Source organism: Nomia melanderi, chromosome 9 (genome assembly GCF_051020985.1).
Source record: "Nomia melanderi isolate GNS246 chromosome 9, iyNomMela1, whole genome shotgun sequence".
Classification (NCBI taxonomy): domain Eukaryota; kingdom Metazoa; phylum Arthropoda; class Insecta; order Hymenoptera; family Halictidae; genus Nomia; species Nomia melanderi.
The window spans coordinates 2,683,534-2,699,766 of NC_135007.1; the positions used below are offsets into that span (position 1 = coordinate 2,683,534).

General features: G+C 33.5%; 1 protein-coding gene and 1 long non-coding RNA gene across 3 annotated transcripts in view; one reads left to right on the plus strand and one right to left on the minus strand.

The window, feature by feature from the left end:
* Positions 1-16,233, plus strand: part of LOC116431292 (uncharacterized) — a 76,783-nt gene that overhangs the window by 56,504 nt on the left and 4,046 nt on the right. Inside the window, exons 4-6 of one of the 2 annotated variants that reach the window (XM_076371050.1) lie at positions 3,333-3,541; positions 13,007-13,116; positions 14,542-14,734. In XM_076371050.1, the coding sequence (XP_076227165.1) occupies positions 3,333-3,541; positions 13,007-13,116; positions 14,542-14,734 (512 nt within the window). The remainder of the gene's footprint in view (positions 1-3,332; positions 3,542-13,006; positions 13,117-14,541; positions 14,735-16,233) is intronic. The other variant, XM_031986469.2, reaches the window with a different exon arrangement.
* Positions 5,482-10,064, minus strand: LOC143174936 (uncharacterized). Its single transcript, XR_012999470.1, has 2 exons — positions 9,936-10,064; positions 5,482-5,771 (listed from the first exon to the last, which is right to left on the minus strand). It is a non-coding gene; the product is annotated as an uncharacterized LOC143174936 (long non-coding RNA).

Genomic DNA, 16,233 nt, shown 5'->3' on the forward strand with positions numbered 1-16,233 from the left:
TTCGTCAACGATTGCTTAAAAGGATTGTTGTGTTGGAAACTTGGGAAACTGAGAAACCTAATTCATCGACCATGTAATTCAGATTATGCTGCAAATGAATATTATTTCTTCATGCCATTACATGATTTCATAAAAATATTCATCCAAATTTTAGAATGTAAAAACGCAACCATGCACATGTCTTGATTCGAAAGTAGCCAATTGAAGGGTTTGCTGCAAGGACGAGGTAGCTCCATTTTCTGGTAGCTCATTTTGTGTCAATAACCTGAAACTAATTTCTTTTCGTACCATATGAAAGATCACATTTTTAAAAGTGAAATTACATGTTTAACAAAAAACGTTCCAATCATGGTGTCTGTTTGTAGCAAATCCTGCAATTGCTACCGATATGCTATCATAAAATTGCTGAATAATATGACATAACATTGTATATTAATTGTATAACTGTAATAAATACTGATGAAGACAGATTAAGCCCATGAAATTGGTTGACAACCTGATACTATGAATTGACGAGTAAATTCGAAATTCGCTTGACGGATGGCTACGAGCTCGCGAACTTGTAAATGTTGTACGCGTGAAATTAGAACTGTTGTCCCGAAATAGCTAGTCATTCTCTTGTGTCAAAACAATTTGCAGTATTGCAACGGAACAACAGGAACATTCCACCGTTATTGCATCGACGAATAGCGACAGTCGAGTTTCTGTAACATGCTTAAGTAATCCTGCGCGGTAGGTTTTCCGTGAATGAATGAATGGAAGTCTGATTCGGTCTCCGCGGGTAGAAAGTGCCCGGGATGGTTAATAATTCCGAAGTTGTTTAAATGTAGCCCCGCGCAATTGAAAATGGTGCAGCGGCACCGGAAGTTGGAGCGGACGCCATTTGGACCTGTTGCACCGGTACGCGACATTGTTCCGTTGAGAATCTGTTGCGCGTGGCTGGAAAGTTGATTAATGAATGAATAGCACTGCAGGTTTATTGCGTTTACGAAATGCACTGGGTCGACCGCGCTCATAGAATATTTCCCTATGGTCGTTCACGTTGTAGAATTCTTACGCGTTCGGAGTACTGCAATTTCTGCGCATTGTTTCGCAATAAATACATTTTTATATTCTATGGATATGAATGGAAAATGGATTTATGATTCCTTAGTATTTTTTTTTTTTTTTATTGAAAAATCAGTTTGTAACTTGGACATTACAATGGGAATTTTCGATATTTAAAAAGTTTGAGGGTTTCGTTGGATTACATTGCATGGAGTGTATATATGTGTGATTCGTTTCACGTTGTTTATAATTTCTTGATCTAGTGATCTAAAATAAAGAAGAAGAGAGCGAAGTGCTTCAACGAATTGAGAAAGGAAACTTTTCCACGCAACAATCAAAGAACTATTTTCTGCAAGATATTGTTTTCCAAGAACTCCGTTTTAATTTCCTTACTTAAATAGAAGTCATAAATAAACACAGTAACATTCTTATCTATATTTATACATCGTCGAGTCAAGAACTGTCTTTCTGAGTCCTTCCGAGTCAGATTCTAAGAAAGAAGGAGTCATCCATAAACAATTGTTATTAAGACTCCAAATTAATCACCGCTTTAGACTTCATGTTTTATGATTATAACGTTACAGAACACATAAGAAAGATAAATGCAAACATTAACTCAAATACAAATTAAATCATATACGAATATAATTAGAAAAATAGAATTGCGATAGAAAACACTTTCCCACGGCAGACATTATAAACAGCACTACACTTTCGATATTTTATATCTTTTTATCTGTTGTGTAAATTTTGTGCAATTTTCAACTTTCTAACGTCCTATAAATGCATAAAAATTCGTATTCTAATTATAATTTTAATTTAACAATTGATTCTCTTTACATATACCGTCCGTTGCTCGAAAGACGACATGCGAGCCGGCACAGGTGCAAGAGAGGGCTTTCCTTGTATGCTACGAGTGATGCGACGGACACTATGTCTGCGATCATTCGACCAATCATACGCTGGAGCCGAAAATGCATAAGGCAACAGACAGGGCTCCTTCCATTTTAGCCACTCAAGCCCGCATTCCTTGCATCTGCCGTCTTTCGAGCAACGGACAATACAAGCTGATCCTCACACAGTGCATTTCTCATGTTTTGGCTGAGCTACGCTAAGCTAATAGTACAGTGTGTTACTGACGTGAGCCAAACAGGCCTATGGCTTAAAAGTGAAGAGGGGCAAGGGGAAACATCCACTCGCGGCGCTCGGCCCAATAGTAGTGACGGACTTAGTTTAGACACGTCTTTGTTACTAGCCAAGTCAAAGAACACAAGCGAAACAGGATGCGATGAAGTGAGATGTACTCTCCGGTCGAGAAGTGTTGGCGGTTATTCTTCTTAACGAGAATTCAGGGAGACAAGGAGACCCTTGCAGTCATGATGTTTCGACCGCCTCGGCTTTCGATGCGTAGTCATCATTGCTGAGCAGCAATAACACAGGACGAAAGCGAGACCGAAGGGGACAGCGTAAAACGGAACTATAGAAAACAAAATTCTTCATACAGTATTCTCGCAATTATTATTTACGCGATCCGATCTGCAGTCATCCCCACCACTGACCGAGTGCCCTCGGCAAGCCGAGAAATCTGATCGTGGAGCAGTTGTAACATGGTACGCTGTTCAATAGGTCAGACAATCGGCGAGACAATATTAATGCAATTGTAAAACTGTGTTATGAGAGATTTTTTGTAAATGAAATTTTTACTAACGCATACGTGAGATTCTTCTGATTAAAAGAAGACTAAACATAACATACTTTAAGTCACAATTTACTAGAAGAAAATAGATTACTGTAATTTATTAAATAAGTACGTATGTTCGAAAATGTATCGTGTTTGGTCTCGTTTTAGTCAGAAAAAACTTACTATTCAATTGGTAAAAGTGAAAAATAAAAAAGTTTCACATTGCATTAATATTCTTTCATTCATCTGTTTCTTTTGATCGTTCCGAAGTTTGGACATCCCGTTCTTTCATTCGCATTGTCCTTCTTTACCTCGACTTCGAATCAACACCACTGCACGATTAGTGCCCGATCACAGTCCCGATTTTCGGGTACTAATCGTAAGAATATTGTACTTCCATCTCACTTCATCGCATTCGGTCTCGCTTCGGTCCTTTGTTACTTCTACCAATAATAATCATGCGTCGAAAGCCAAGATGGCCCGAGCATCGTGATTGGAAGAGTCCCTTTGTCCCTGTGCACTTTTAGCTTGACGGAGCTCAGTCAAAACATAAGAACTGCACTGTAAGGATATGAAAATGTACACCTTCGAATTTTTTGTATAGGAACAGTAACGTGTCGGGCGAAAGGTCGCCATTCGACGGTTCCTGCTGTAGCGGACAGGGCGTCGCTGCAGACAGCACGGAAAGCGATGAAATCGACGAAATCCCGAAATACCGTGTTGTGTTGCTCGGGGATTCTGGAGTCGGGAAAACAGCCCTGGTCTCGCAGTTCATGACCAGCGAGTATATGAACACCTACGACGCCAGTCTAGGTAAATATTTCCACCTTCCTTCATTGATGACTTTCTTTTTGTCAATCGGTTTCTGTACGCTCTATTCCCTGTATCGAGATACTGACCTTGAATTTTAATCCCGTAGTATCAAGACCGTTGGATGCAAGTTTGCATGTAGTTCAAACTCAATTTCAAGTTTCTTCTGCATCGAGTAACCTGCGTCACTTCTATGATAATATCTTGACTGGGAGTTCGATACCAACGTAATAGAAATAGAGCAGATCAAAGATTACGGATTCTCGTTTAGACTTGTCGATAATACTCTCAACCGTTACGTCAATCATTTCCTTTCAGCTTCTATTAGACTCCGTGTTTATCTTGTTTCACACTCTCTTTTTTTATTTAATTCTACCGTCCCCGCTGTTTGAACAAGTTTTTAAAATTATCACTGGAGTACAGTCTAGTATAATGAAAATTTGCAATATAATACAAATTTTGTTTAAATCTTTTATTACGATATAACATATTTTTATTATAATTAACGCACGAATTACGAGGTTTGTGACACTTGCTTGGTTACGTTTTTTTTTTAATTTAATCTCTATTGTCTATGTTTAAAATTCTATAAAAAGAATTGGCACACTAAAGTAGCACAGAAAAATCGTGGGAGTCAACATGTTCCATACCTTTATGGAGGTTAAATTTCCTTCTGCAGCAGCTGCACCGTGCCCAACACATTTTCCACGTGTAACTGCGATCTTCACGTTAAAACGATATTGGTGACTATTGTATTCCGCCTACGAGCAGCCGGTTAGCATAAAGAAATTTGATGTTAATAATAGAACGAAGCGGAAAGTGCGTCGGCCTGCCGCGTTCTGTTTAAGTCCGGACCTTCTCCCTTTTCTTTTTTCGTGACAAAACCAACAATTTTTTTAATCCCTTTGGCATGACTTTTGACTAATAAAGCTTATAATTATTATAAATAGAAATAGGTTTTCATAGATTAATGGCACGCGCATGCAAATGTTCAAGATTTAGTATCGTACTGTTCTTAAAGAAAGTCTGGGATAAATATATTCTGATAGTGTAACGCAAATAATTAAAACAGATAAAAATAATAAAACAAGCGTTTTCTATAATTGGGAGAGCTGGCACAGGTAATCTAAGCTTTATCAGGCGGAAAGTAATAAAAGAAAATCAATCTCATGTTATTCAAGTGTAAAATAAAGAAAAGTAGAAGAAGAAAATAATAAACGATAGTTATATACAATTTCTTGTTTAGCCATTGATTTTTTCGTATGAAAAAGATCGTTCTGAAAATATTATCTGTTTGTTCACTATACACACGTATTACATATGTATATTAGAGAATTAACACTAGCACTATCGAACAGTTAAATTGACTTTTTGACATTTTTTTATAGAAACTCCAAGAGTGAATCTATTGAAACTTTAATTGATTTACGATTCAGTTCGCGTATTGCTAAATCAATTTCTTTAATAATTCCTCAGAGAAATATCTGTTAACACACTAATAATTGCAAAAGGAAGAGATCAGGAATAATCCACTTCGACCCACCTGGTAGTGTTAGTGTTAATATTATAATCAGGAAAAATAGAAATGGTAAGGTAATCTGAGCTTTCGAAGCAAGGAAAGCACTATGCTTCAACCAGAATAAAACACTGTTTATAACATAGAAAATATAAATTTTTCGATGCATATTCAACAGAACTTCTTCTTTCTTTATTTGACGAGTATTATTTGCCCTTAAAATCTTGAACCCTTTTTTTAGCAGAGGCAAATTCAACACGAATAGGAACCTGTGGTACACAATATTCGTGCAGTCGCGTCGCTCCATGGTTCCGAAGGACTTTTCGATTCGGTGAATTCACCCCCGACCTTTTTTTTTATCGTTTCTTTCGCATTTCCACGCTTGTGGCTACTGGTTTGGTCGTAAATCCGTGAACCGCGACTAGGCGCTCTGCGATTCACAGTTGCGAACAATCCAAAGGTCTCGTTCATTGTTGGATATTACGATGGAAATGATTCAGGGAAGCTTTGTTTCCGTCGCTCCCTTCGAAGTTATGCTTTGTTGATCCAAATTCCAGCCATACCCGAGGGCAGAGTCTTCCGTAAACCAACTGTTTGGCATTTCTTTGCTTGTCCTTCCTGTTGATATTTTATTATGTAACAACATCCCTTGCAACTTGTGAACTGTTTATATTTTCTTATTTGCATATTTTCAGATGTTTTTGGTATATGGCATTCCTGTAGAATTAATAAAATATCTTTGGAATATTTATTATTCGAGTACACTAAAATTCATATTTACATTGTATTATTTACATCAAAAGCTTCGTAGTAAAAGGTACATATTTTTGGAAATGTATAATATTCATTATTATATTTTATTATTATATTCTATTATATAATAGACGATGGACTGAAAATAAAATACAACTTTATAATGCTTTATTATAGATGAAAATAATATTGAAATAATTGTTTGTTAATAATTCTGTATTCAGTGGTAATAGGAAAACGATGAGGATCTCGTAGTTTAGAAAATATTTATACACTACTAAACAGTATTGGCAAAATACGAGAAGCAACCATAAAAATGTGAGAACTAATTTTAACGTAGTCTAAAAGTTTTATTGTTCGAATGTTTATGTCGTAATTTAATTCAGATTCGGTGGTCGTCATAGTTCAGATGTGCCAAGCGACATCAAAAAGTTGTAAACCATATTTTTTTGACATCTGTAGACCACGTGTAATCGAATATTGTCATCCATTTATTACCGAACAATCGATGTTCAAAAACTCGTAAAATAGCACGTACAATGTTTTTATAAAAGTGTTTCCTTCCTGTTTATATCGCTACTCTCACACTTTTACAATCTTTATCATATTAAATATAAATTCGATGATTGCTACTATTTAAGCAACTACATTACGAGGGGATATGAAAAGAGATAGTATTTTGTTGTAACTATTAAACTTTAACTACATTACTTATAAACGTGTAAATATATTAATATATACTTATATTACAGCTACCCACATTTATAATAGTTACGATATCGATTAAACAATTTTGATCATAAGTTCAAGGTTTTACTGTTACTCATTTACGTCTACAGTTCTCAAAAATACGAAAGAATATATAAAATTAGCATTGCAGAAATGACAATAATAAATTACTGTAAACAGAAAAGGATTTAAAAGAAATGAAAAGAATAAATGATTGAGAATAATGGAACAGACAGAGGCAATACGCGGGTATAGAATACGTAATATATTATTTAATGTAGCGCTGTAAACGCTGTTCAGTATTGCACAAAAGTGAACCAATTTAATTACGTTGAGTTTATCAAATTCAGCAATAAAATAAAGATGTACTAGTAATAAACCTGAAAAATTCATTTTTAATTGAATGTAAAAGGAATGTAATAGATAAGACAATTCTAGTGAAGGAATGCATTTTAATAGGATTCAAGACTTTATTACCCTATATTTCAAATGATAAAGATTTCAACTATAACCGTACCGTAAGATATAAATTAAGAAATATATTTGTTGTGACATTTAAAACGACATTTGGAATGAATGTGTATATTAGATTTATCATGAACATAAATTATATATAGTATTTCTGCAGAATCTCTGTCTTCTTTCCTAGTGATCTTTTATTAAGAATATCATCACAGATTATTTCCATTGACTGATAGAAGCTCTTGTTGGTTGTAAATGATTTTTAATACGTGTTTTAATCAACGTGTATGTTCTTAAAATAAACCAAATAGTTTTTTATTATTTATTCGTTCTACGTTTAATTATGAATGTACATACCAGTACTTTTATAAATTTTTTTTCAAGGAGAGAATGCTTGAGTAATTATAGAAAAAGTAATTCTTGACACTGTTGCGTTGACTCAATGCCAGCGAAAAATGGGTTAAGCTGTTTTATTTCAAGTTTAAACATTCACGTTTATTATGAATACTTTAAACGAGCAGTGTACCCATTACTATTTTTACATTTCTCTACGTAAAAATTTCGAGGGAGTGAGTAATACGCAAAATGACAAAAAATCAAATTAACCATTCTTTATAGCAGTATGATACATGAGAAAATGCTATATTACTAATTTCTGAAATTAATCCCTTACCATAAGATTTATTTCGATTCAAATGTTCCTGTTTACGCTATTTAATATTGCCGTAGCTTCGTAGGCATAACTAAAATTGAAATATTACAGTTTCAATTAAATTTATTTATGAAAATAAAAGAAAAATTTTTTTCTCTATACTGTAGATTTGTAAAGTACTTGGTAAAATCAAGCTTTGCAACGAGATCACGTGCCACGTAAATAACATTTCACTTAACCTTTTACCTCATAATATCGTGTCAGTTTGTGCCAAAAACTTCAAACTTATTATCAATTGTGGTGCTTTAGAGTAAACGTACACATAAAATGACAGTGGAACATTTTTCAGTGAATTATAAACAATAAAATAATTCTGTCGAGCCCAATTATAAATGTCAGATAGACTATCTGAATATCCAGTTCCGTGAAAGAACGTCTAAGCGTTCAAAATCGTCTAAATTCTCAAATTCACGAGCAGTTTACAAACTTAACTTCTCTGTTAAGTGCAACCAGGCTCGATCCTGACAAGGTTGCCATCAATTAAGAAGAAAGTTTAATCTCGGCAGGAAAACTGAGATCTTCCTGTTTCATTTCCAACGAACCAGCGGTTTCATTTCAAGTTCTAAATCACGAGGGGAAAACTTTCTTTGAACGCGGTTAGAGAGGAGACGACGAGCTAGACGATCGATATTAATTATAAACGCACGCCTGAAATCACAGCAAAGGTTTCGAATTAACGAGTGTTTCTTTACCGCGGTCCGGTTTCGGGGGTATCTGTAACAACCACGCTGCTCTTAATGAATTTCTTTCGGTCGGCGTGTCTTTTAGTGAGTTTCTCGCCCAGGCTATTCGCAATTCTAAGCTTGTACAATTTCATTTTCCCCTTCAACCCCTTGCCGTATAATGACGAGTGAGACTCGCGGTGGAGATTTTTAGAGCAATTTCATAGCAGTCGGTGTTATTTACCCTATATACATCAGAAGAAGTGACAGACTATTTTGCTATTCCCAATGTTTTTATCACCAAAATCAATTTACATTTGCAATGTATAGAAGATTTATTTGTTTTCTCGCAAATTATTCACTGTAAAATTATTTAAATTAATTTAGTTGTTAACTTTTTCGCTACAATGGACGAGATATCTCGGTTTCACGATGACGAAGAAATGATGCTATGGACGAGATATTTCGTGTACCTTTATTATTGATATAAAGTGTTTTATTTGAAAATTTTACACAAATAATCAATTTTTAAGACATGTCATCGTTGATGGAAGGCGCTTAAAGATGATAAATATAAAATAATCCATATTTTACACAGTTAGAGTTTATATTGTATATTTTGTATGAAATGCTTGAAAGCATGATGAAATGCATATTGCGAAGGAACAAATTTTACAAAAATATCTGGTTTCCTTCTGTCGACCATTGTTTTTGCATACTATACATTTTATGGTTGGATGACATCTTTTCTGTGGATTGTATTTTTGTATATTAGATCTGCTACATCGATTTCAATGATTTCTCTTGCCCTCGCATGATATTGGTACTCTAACATAGAAGTAATGTTGATAGGCGCGCTATTTGACGCAGTGGAAATATTTTGCGATTCTCCTATAGTGTTTACAGTTCTTGTCATCCATCAGATTCTAATTATGTAAAACATTCTATAATACAAAACAATGTCAAAACAATTTCTATAAACAAAATAAACAATAAAAACTCTAATTGTGTAAAGTATAGAATATTTTATATTGTATTTATTATCTTTATGCACCTTCCACCAACGATGACATATCTTAAAAATCAATTATTTGTGTAAAATTTTCAAATAAAACACTTCATACCAATAATAAAGGTGCACGAGATATCTCGTCCATAGCATTGTACAACCATATCATAGTGCCGAGATATCTCGTCCGTGACATCGTTTCTTCGACATCGTAGAACCGAGGTATTTCGTCTATTGTAGCGAAAGTATTAACATGTTGATTCCCACGGTGATTACAAAGGGTCTGTGCTTCTAAATTGCTTGAAAACAATAAGAAAATGTATCTCGAATAAAAATATTTAGCATCAGAAATAACTAGATAATAGTGTAACTTAAAAGCTGATTTCATGTTATTAATAATTAAGTTTAATACCGGTTATGTTTGTTCTTAACGAATAAATAATTTTATACGTAACATACAGAATTCTCGTGGCAAACGCGTTAATTAGTATTATCGTTGTCCCAATTCTCGTAGAAATTATCGTGGTCGTTTCGGAGCATCCTCGATGTATTACCTCGTCGTGTTCCTGTTTCCGACGCCCTTTTTTTGACGTCAAGGTTTTTCCGGAACGCAGATTCATGGCGTTCGATTAATAACGAAGCTCGTTATGCGCTGCAAACGGCCGCTATCGCAGAACCACGCGCGACTACGGAATCATCGATGCAGTTGTGGGCGCATTTTACCTCGAGAAACCAGTTAAGATCATCTGATCTCGTTTTACGCATTGCTTCTTTCACTGATATTAACCCATTCGCTAGCAGCATTTCTTTCGATAACAGAGTCTATGGTTACGATATTTTATTCAATAAAACATATCGTTTTTACAAAATACAAATAATAATCAAGAAAAAAATCTCCGCGACTTCCTGCACATTATACTATGCGTTACAATATTAGATGAAAGCACACGTAAATGTAATTAACTCTTCTTTGCACAAAATATCGAACATTGAGAGTCGCAAATATGCGATGCTGGTAATGAACGTGTTAACCAGTTAACAGCGTTTGACGAGTATACACGTCATCTTAAAGCTTGAAATTATATTAATTTTTTCAACGATAAATTTTTTATTTTTTCAGGTGAATATGTAATTCTTTTTCGTTTTGCTTTGGTTTTTCATTAAAATATGTTCTAGCCGCATTCGTCCTTCGTTTGGCGAGTACACACTTCATTTCTGTATTTTATTGCGCGCTAAACGAGAAATTTTTCAACTAAATTCCACAGTTAACAGGTCATACTAGGTTCACAAAACGCGTCAATTTGACGCACATTGAATTTTATAAACATTATTTGGTAAACATTTAAGTCGACTTTGATTGGTGCAATTACACGAATACGTATCGTAATTGTCTGTTTTTAAATTTATCACTTTCAAAATCTAAATGACCGAACATGAACTTTTCTAGTTTTGCGTTTTACGTTTTACGTTTTACTAGACTTGCAAATAAAAATATTCATTTTGAGACTTACCAAACACATGTTCGTTTGATTAATCCGTATAGTATAATTTTCCAGTTTGGAAAATCTATTATCCGTTTTATATCGTGTATAACGTTCGAATTTATAAATTGGAATATATTCAGCTGGAGAGTAAAGCACGTACATTGAAATGTAATAAAATAATTGAAATTTGTACCAATCAAACCATACGTAAGAGAAATGCATACACAGAATTCTGTGTCGCTATTAAAGAGCTGTAATCAGCTATTTTTGCGAGCAAAGGGGTTTGGGCCTTTCACTCCGAAACTAGAATCAATATTATTTAGCTTAATATGTATTTTAGTATGACAGGTTATTAATTTATTTATAACATTTGAGAAGCAACGAAATTCCACTTATACATCATGTAATTGCAATATGCATGAATTTAACATAAACGTATGAAATATGCATCACCATTCAAGTAAAATTAAATATAAATTCCGCCCCTATATAGGGTTACCAAAATTTAAAATAAAAATTTTCATAAATTTAACCACTATCTTAATGTCAACTTACGTTACAAAATCGTTATATTTTAAAAACAGAAAATCTGCATCTTTAGAAATTAGTTTCGTTGCATTCAATAATAGAAAAGTTACATGCAATAACGAAAACAGAACGATTAAGAAAAAGGGGCACTAGACATTTATGAAAAAATATTTAAATACAGAATTTGAGATTAAAGAATTATAGAATTTTTCTGGCTTAGTTGTAAAACACTGAAGTTTTTCTATTCCATTCTATGTTCGTTTCTTCACTTACACCCTTTCTGCACTTACCCCTTCTGCACTTACCCCTTCTGCACTTACCACTTTCTAATTCAATAAACTCCCTCTTTCCCGGCTTAAGGTTCTGTACATCCAATGGAACAGTAATGTTAAATTCCTTCTACCCGACACAAGTGTCCGCTGGCAATGTAATAACACCGGTCATCGAGCGTTCAGGACTGCGCATCCCTCGAGGAAAGTCATATTTACAATTTCCTAACCAGACCGCCCTCTGTTTTCGCTAGACCCGACAGAATCCCGTATCCCGTGGTAATGGGACTTTCGTGTAGCTCTGCCAAGGTGGATCGTTAACGTGGAACTTCTTGCTGCAAGTGTATCTACTTGTTGACACTATCGCGCTTATCGAAACACCATTATTGTTTTGTGCAACACTCATATCTGATTACAGTATTCGTTGACTTTTATTTTCTTTCTTCCCAATACGTTTATATAATGTAAATAAGTTTGTTTGTATATGTAAACGTATTCTCATTGTAAAAATTTAGTTATATTATTTTAGTTTATCTGAATAACTTTCTTCCACATTTAGGTATGTTAATTCGGTTATATTATTGTGATTAACCCCTTGCCTTATAACAACGTGTCAGACTGGTGATGCAGATTTTAAAAAGAATTTAACAAGCATAAATATAATTCAACTCTGAATTCAAATTAAACATTATTCTTCTGTTATCAATAATTATACTTTAGAGCAAACATAAACATAGAATACACCTAGAACCCTTCTATCTTTTAGATAAATTATTACTGGCAAAGTAGTTGTATCGATTATAGTTGAGAAATGAATCTTAAGGTAAGGGATTAACAAAAACTTTTTGTAGTTTAAACTTAATATTGATAGCCTACTGATTTGTGAATTAAAAATAGAAAGTATTTTGAATGTAATCGAATTCATTTATGTTACCATTCAATATAATATAGCGAACACATTGTTATTTTAAGGATCAGTAGGAACTTTAATATTAATATAAGTATTAAAATAAAAATCTGATGAAGTTCTTTCCTTGATGTCTGACTAATATATGGATCGGAAATGACCCGACTTTACTTTCCTTCTCGCCAACTTATGTTAAAAATCTTCATTTAATTCAAAACCGAAAAATATTGGAAGCTCTCAAGTCATATAATGCAAGCTAATTCAATATCAACATGTTTAAAAATTGTTTATTTAATATCCCCAAAGATTTGGAAGAAAAATTGGAAAACCGACAAGTCTAATTTTGTACGAAATTATCGCAGGCTCGTACAGAGAAACCAAACAAATTTCTAATTTTCCTGTGATCTATAGTGCATCTCTTATTTATCTTAATGAAGGGGGGTTGCTCGTTACAGATGACGAATTCGGCGAGAAGACAGTCTCGATCCTGCTTGATGGCGAGGAATCGGAAATGGTGTTCATCGATCATCCCCACGTGGAGATGAGCGTAAGTGGCGTTTCAATTTTGAGCACGAATGTATGCAACGCCCACGAGTGTCGTACGACTACACGCAGCTACATACAGACCTGAAACTCCAACAGGCCTTCCCTTGCAATTAAATGTTCTCTCATAGGCTCAATCCTGGCTAGCTGTTGATGAAAATACGAAAGGCCACGAAACAAGCGGGAAAATAAAACCGTAAAACCGTAAACCCGAATGCGCGCCGAAAATGGCACACTAGGAAAATAATTTTGAACCAAACAAACAATGTGTGTTATTACATTCTATGAAATATTGAACATGTGCCAACAAACTGTATAAATAACATTCCTCCTAAACAGAGTAGTTGTGGCAGTAGAAGCTAATGTTTATTATACCATTTTTTTCTGACAATTCAATCTTTTTAAATCTTTGGCTATTGCTGGCGCCTAGGGAGCTTTAAAAATTTGGCTTTACTGTACTGTTGATGCCTATAGGTGCAGGAAAATAGATATTGACAGTAATTGCATCTAAGCTCGCTTGGATAAGATGTAAGTGTATATTGGTTTAATTTAGTTCAATTCAGTGTTTCGATTGTTTCAATACACTTTCTTAGAAATGCGTACTGACGTAAAATTACGTACGGGTATTAAAAACTGTTGTAGCCAAAGGGTTAAACATGAATCTCTTTCATTCTTTGTTTTGTTCCTTTCAAAGAAAATTATTGTCTTTCATTTTCCGAGAGGTTCGATATTAATTCTCTACGAATCTGTAACTTATTATTTAAGGGATTTTCTTTTCATTTATGGTTCATCGGCGCAGTTACTTTTTCGATACATTTATCAATCTAACTAAATGAATATTCTATATTCGAATCGATAATATAGTGCCAATAAAGAAATTGAATTAGAAGTAATTGTTGCTGAACACAGAATTTCCATTTTTTTCCATAATTGTTTAAAACTCGGTGTCATATCAGGTTTGTATTTAGAAAAACTAAGAGGATGGAGATAGATCACCTTATTCCCACCGGTTAGAAAATACAATTTAATAATATTTGATGTCTGCCTAAACTTTCAATAGAAAAACTTAATCTTTTGTTATTCTACTTTTGCTAAACGAACATATAAAAATTTGCAGACTAGTTATCATTGTAAAATTGTGTTCCCTGTTCCTTTTCTTTCTATTGACTGCATTAATTTATTAGAGAATTGTTGAATGTAGAAACAAAAAACCTGAGTCGGTATCTTTTTATGTTTTACGGTTCACAAAGTAATTTCTGTGCTACCTGAACCTATACAAATTGATTAATTCCGAAAAAATCCGGTTCAAAGATTTCCATTCATCGTTCTTCATTCTAGGTGCACGACGAATCTATTTGGTGTTCCAAAAAATATAGAAGAAAACAGGCACACGTGTCTCGCGGTAATCGACTTCGTCGAATTTTCACAGGTGGAGAATTCTTTATCAACGTATGACCCGCACGCTTGCATTGTCGTCTACTCTATCGTGTCCCGTACGAGTTTCCAAATTGCCGAGGAAATATTGAATTATCTGTGGAGGGAGCACTACACCCAGGAGCGATCGGTTATCGTCGTCGGCAATAAGTCCGATCTGGAGAGATGTCGCACAATCACGTCCAACGGTAAGACGTTCGTAAACAACTAAAAATAAACTTCATATTTTCGTGACACTGGTCTAAAGGATATGAAAGTATGAAATACAACGTTATTTGATACTTTAAGGCATGAGATATGTACGTTACAATATTGGACCCTAGAATTACTGATATACAAGATGAAGTAATGAATTTTGATTATCTGAAATATTTTTATTATTTCTGGGAACATAAATACATTTAATTTACACAAATCGTATAACTCCAATTACAAATATACAGAGGAGCTAAAATTTACAGATATTTTTTGTGAGTCAACTCTTGAGAGATTTTAAGGATACTTATGTTCATTGTTAATGACATACTACAATTTTCTTATTTCTAGTAGAATGTTAAATATTTAGATAATTTGAGTGATTTATAGTGGTAATCATAAAACATGCACCAAGAATTTTAATAACATCGTTGCTTTTTGTTTATTTCTTGCGTGAAAATGGATAATCATTCATAGATAAACAGTTAACTCAAATTCTTCGGTGAGCAGATTAATTATTTGCATTCGATAATTTGTATAATATAAATATTAATAATTTTTTAATGAACTGATGTAAAGGGAGGTTGAAGTTTAAAAATTTGTTGTCGTAAGAAGGGGTGCCCCTTACGATGGAAGTATCTATATTTTACTCCTTTATTTAATATCAAATGTTCTTACACAGCGTTCAATCGATTAAAAATTTCTGCTATTCTACAAGAGATAGAAGTTACGGTATATTATTGAAAAATTGAGGTGATCTTAAAATATTTCAAAACCTTCTATATACAAAAAGGTTTCTATCAGAACAAAAATTAAAGAATAAAATTCATTTATTTGAGAATAGAATTAAAAATAGAGGAAATAATTAAAATGACTAGAATTATATAAATATATAACATAGTATTTAAAAAACTAGAGAATGTCAAACAGTTACATGTACCTAGAATTTTTAATTAAACATGTATAAATGAATTACTCAAATAAAAGAAAGTATATATTTTCTTTTTCCTTGGTACCTGTAATATTAACACGTTCGCTACCAGCGTCACATATTTATGACGGCCGTAATCCTTTATTTTACATAATAAAAATTAAATTAATCTTACAGATATTGCTATTACAAATTAAAAACTACATCATTATATTTAGGAACTCAATGATTCGTTTCAATTTTATTTTTCTAATATTTTGTTTAGAAAATTTATTGAATTGAAGAAAATATTATAATTGAGGAGACCGTCACTGAAATAAGCGCTGGAAGCGAATGTGTAAATATATAATTAACATCAGCATTAAGAAATTATTAACCCAACTTTTTTCTTGTTTGATTTGATAATCATAAAAGAAAATTAAAAAGTATAACATATTATTAAGTGAAAATTTTAACAAGTGTCTTTTCACAATTTCAATAGAAACAGTGTTAATTGAGCAGTTTATTTTGAAAGTGGCTTAAGTAAATAAAAAAAAACCCGTTTAAAAATAACAAGATACC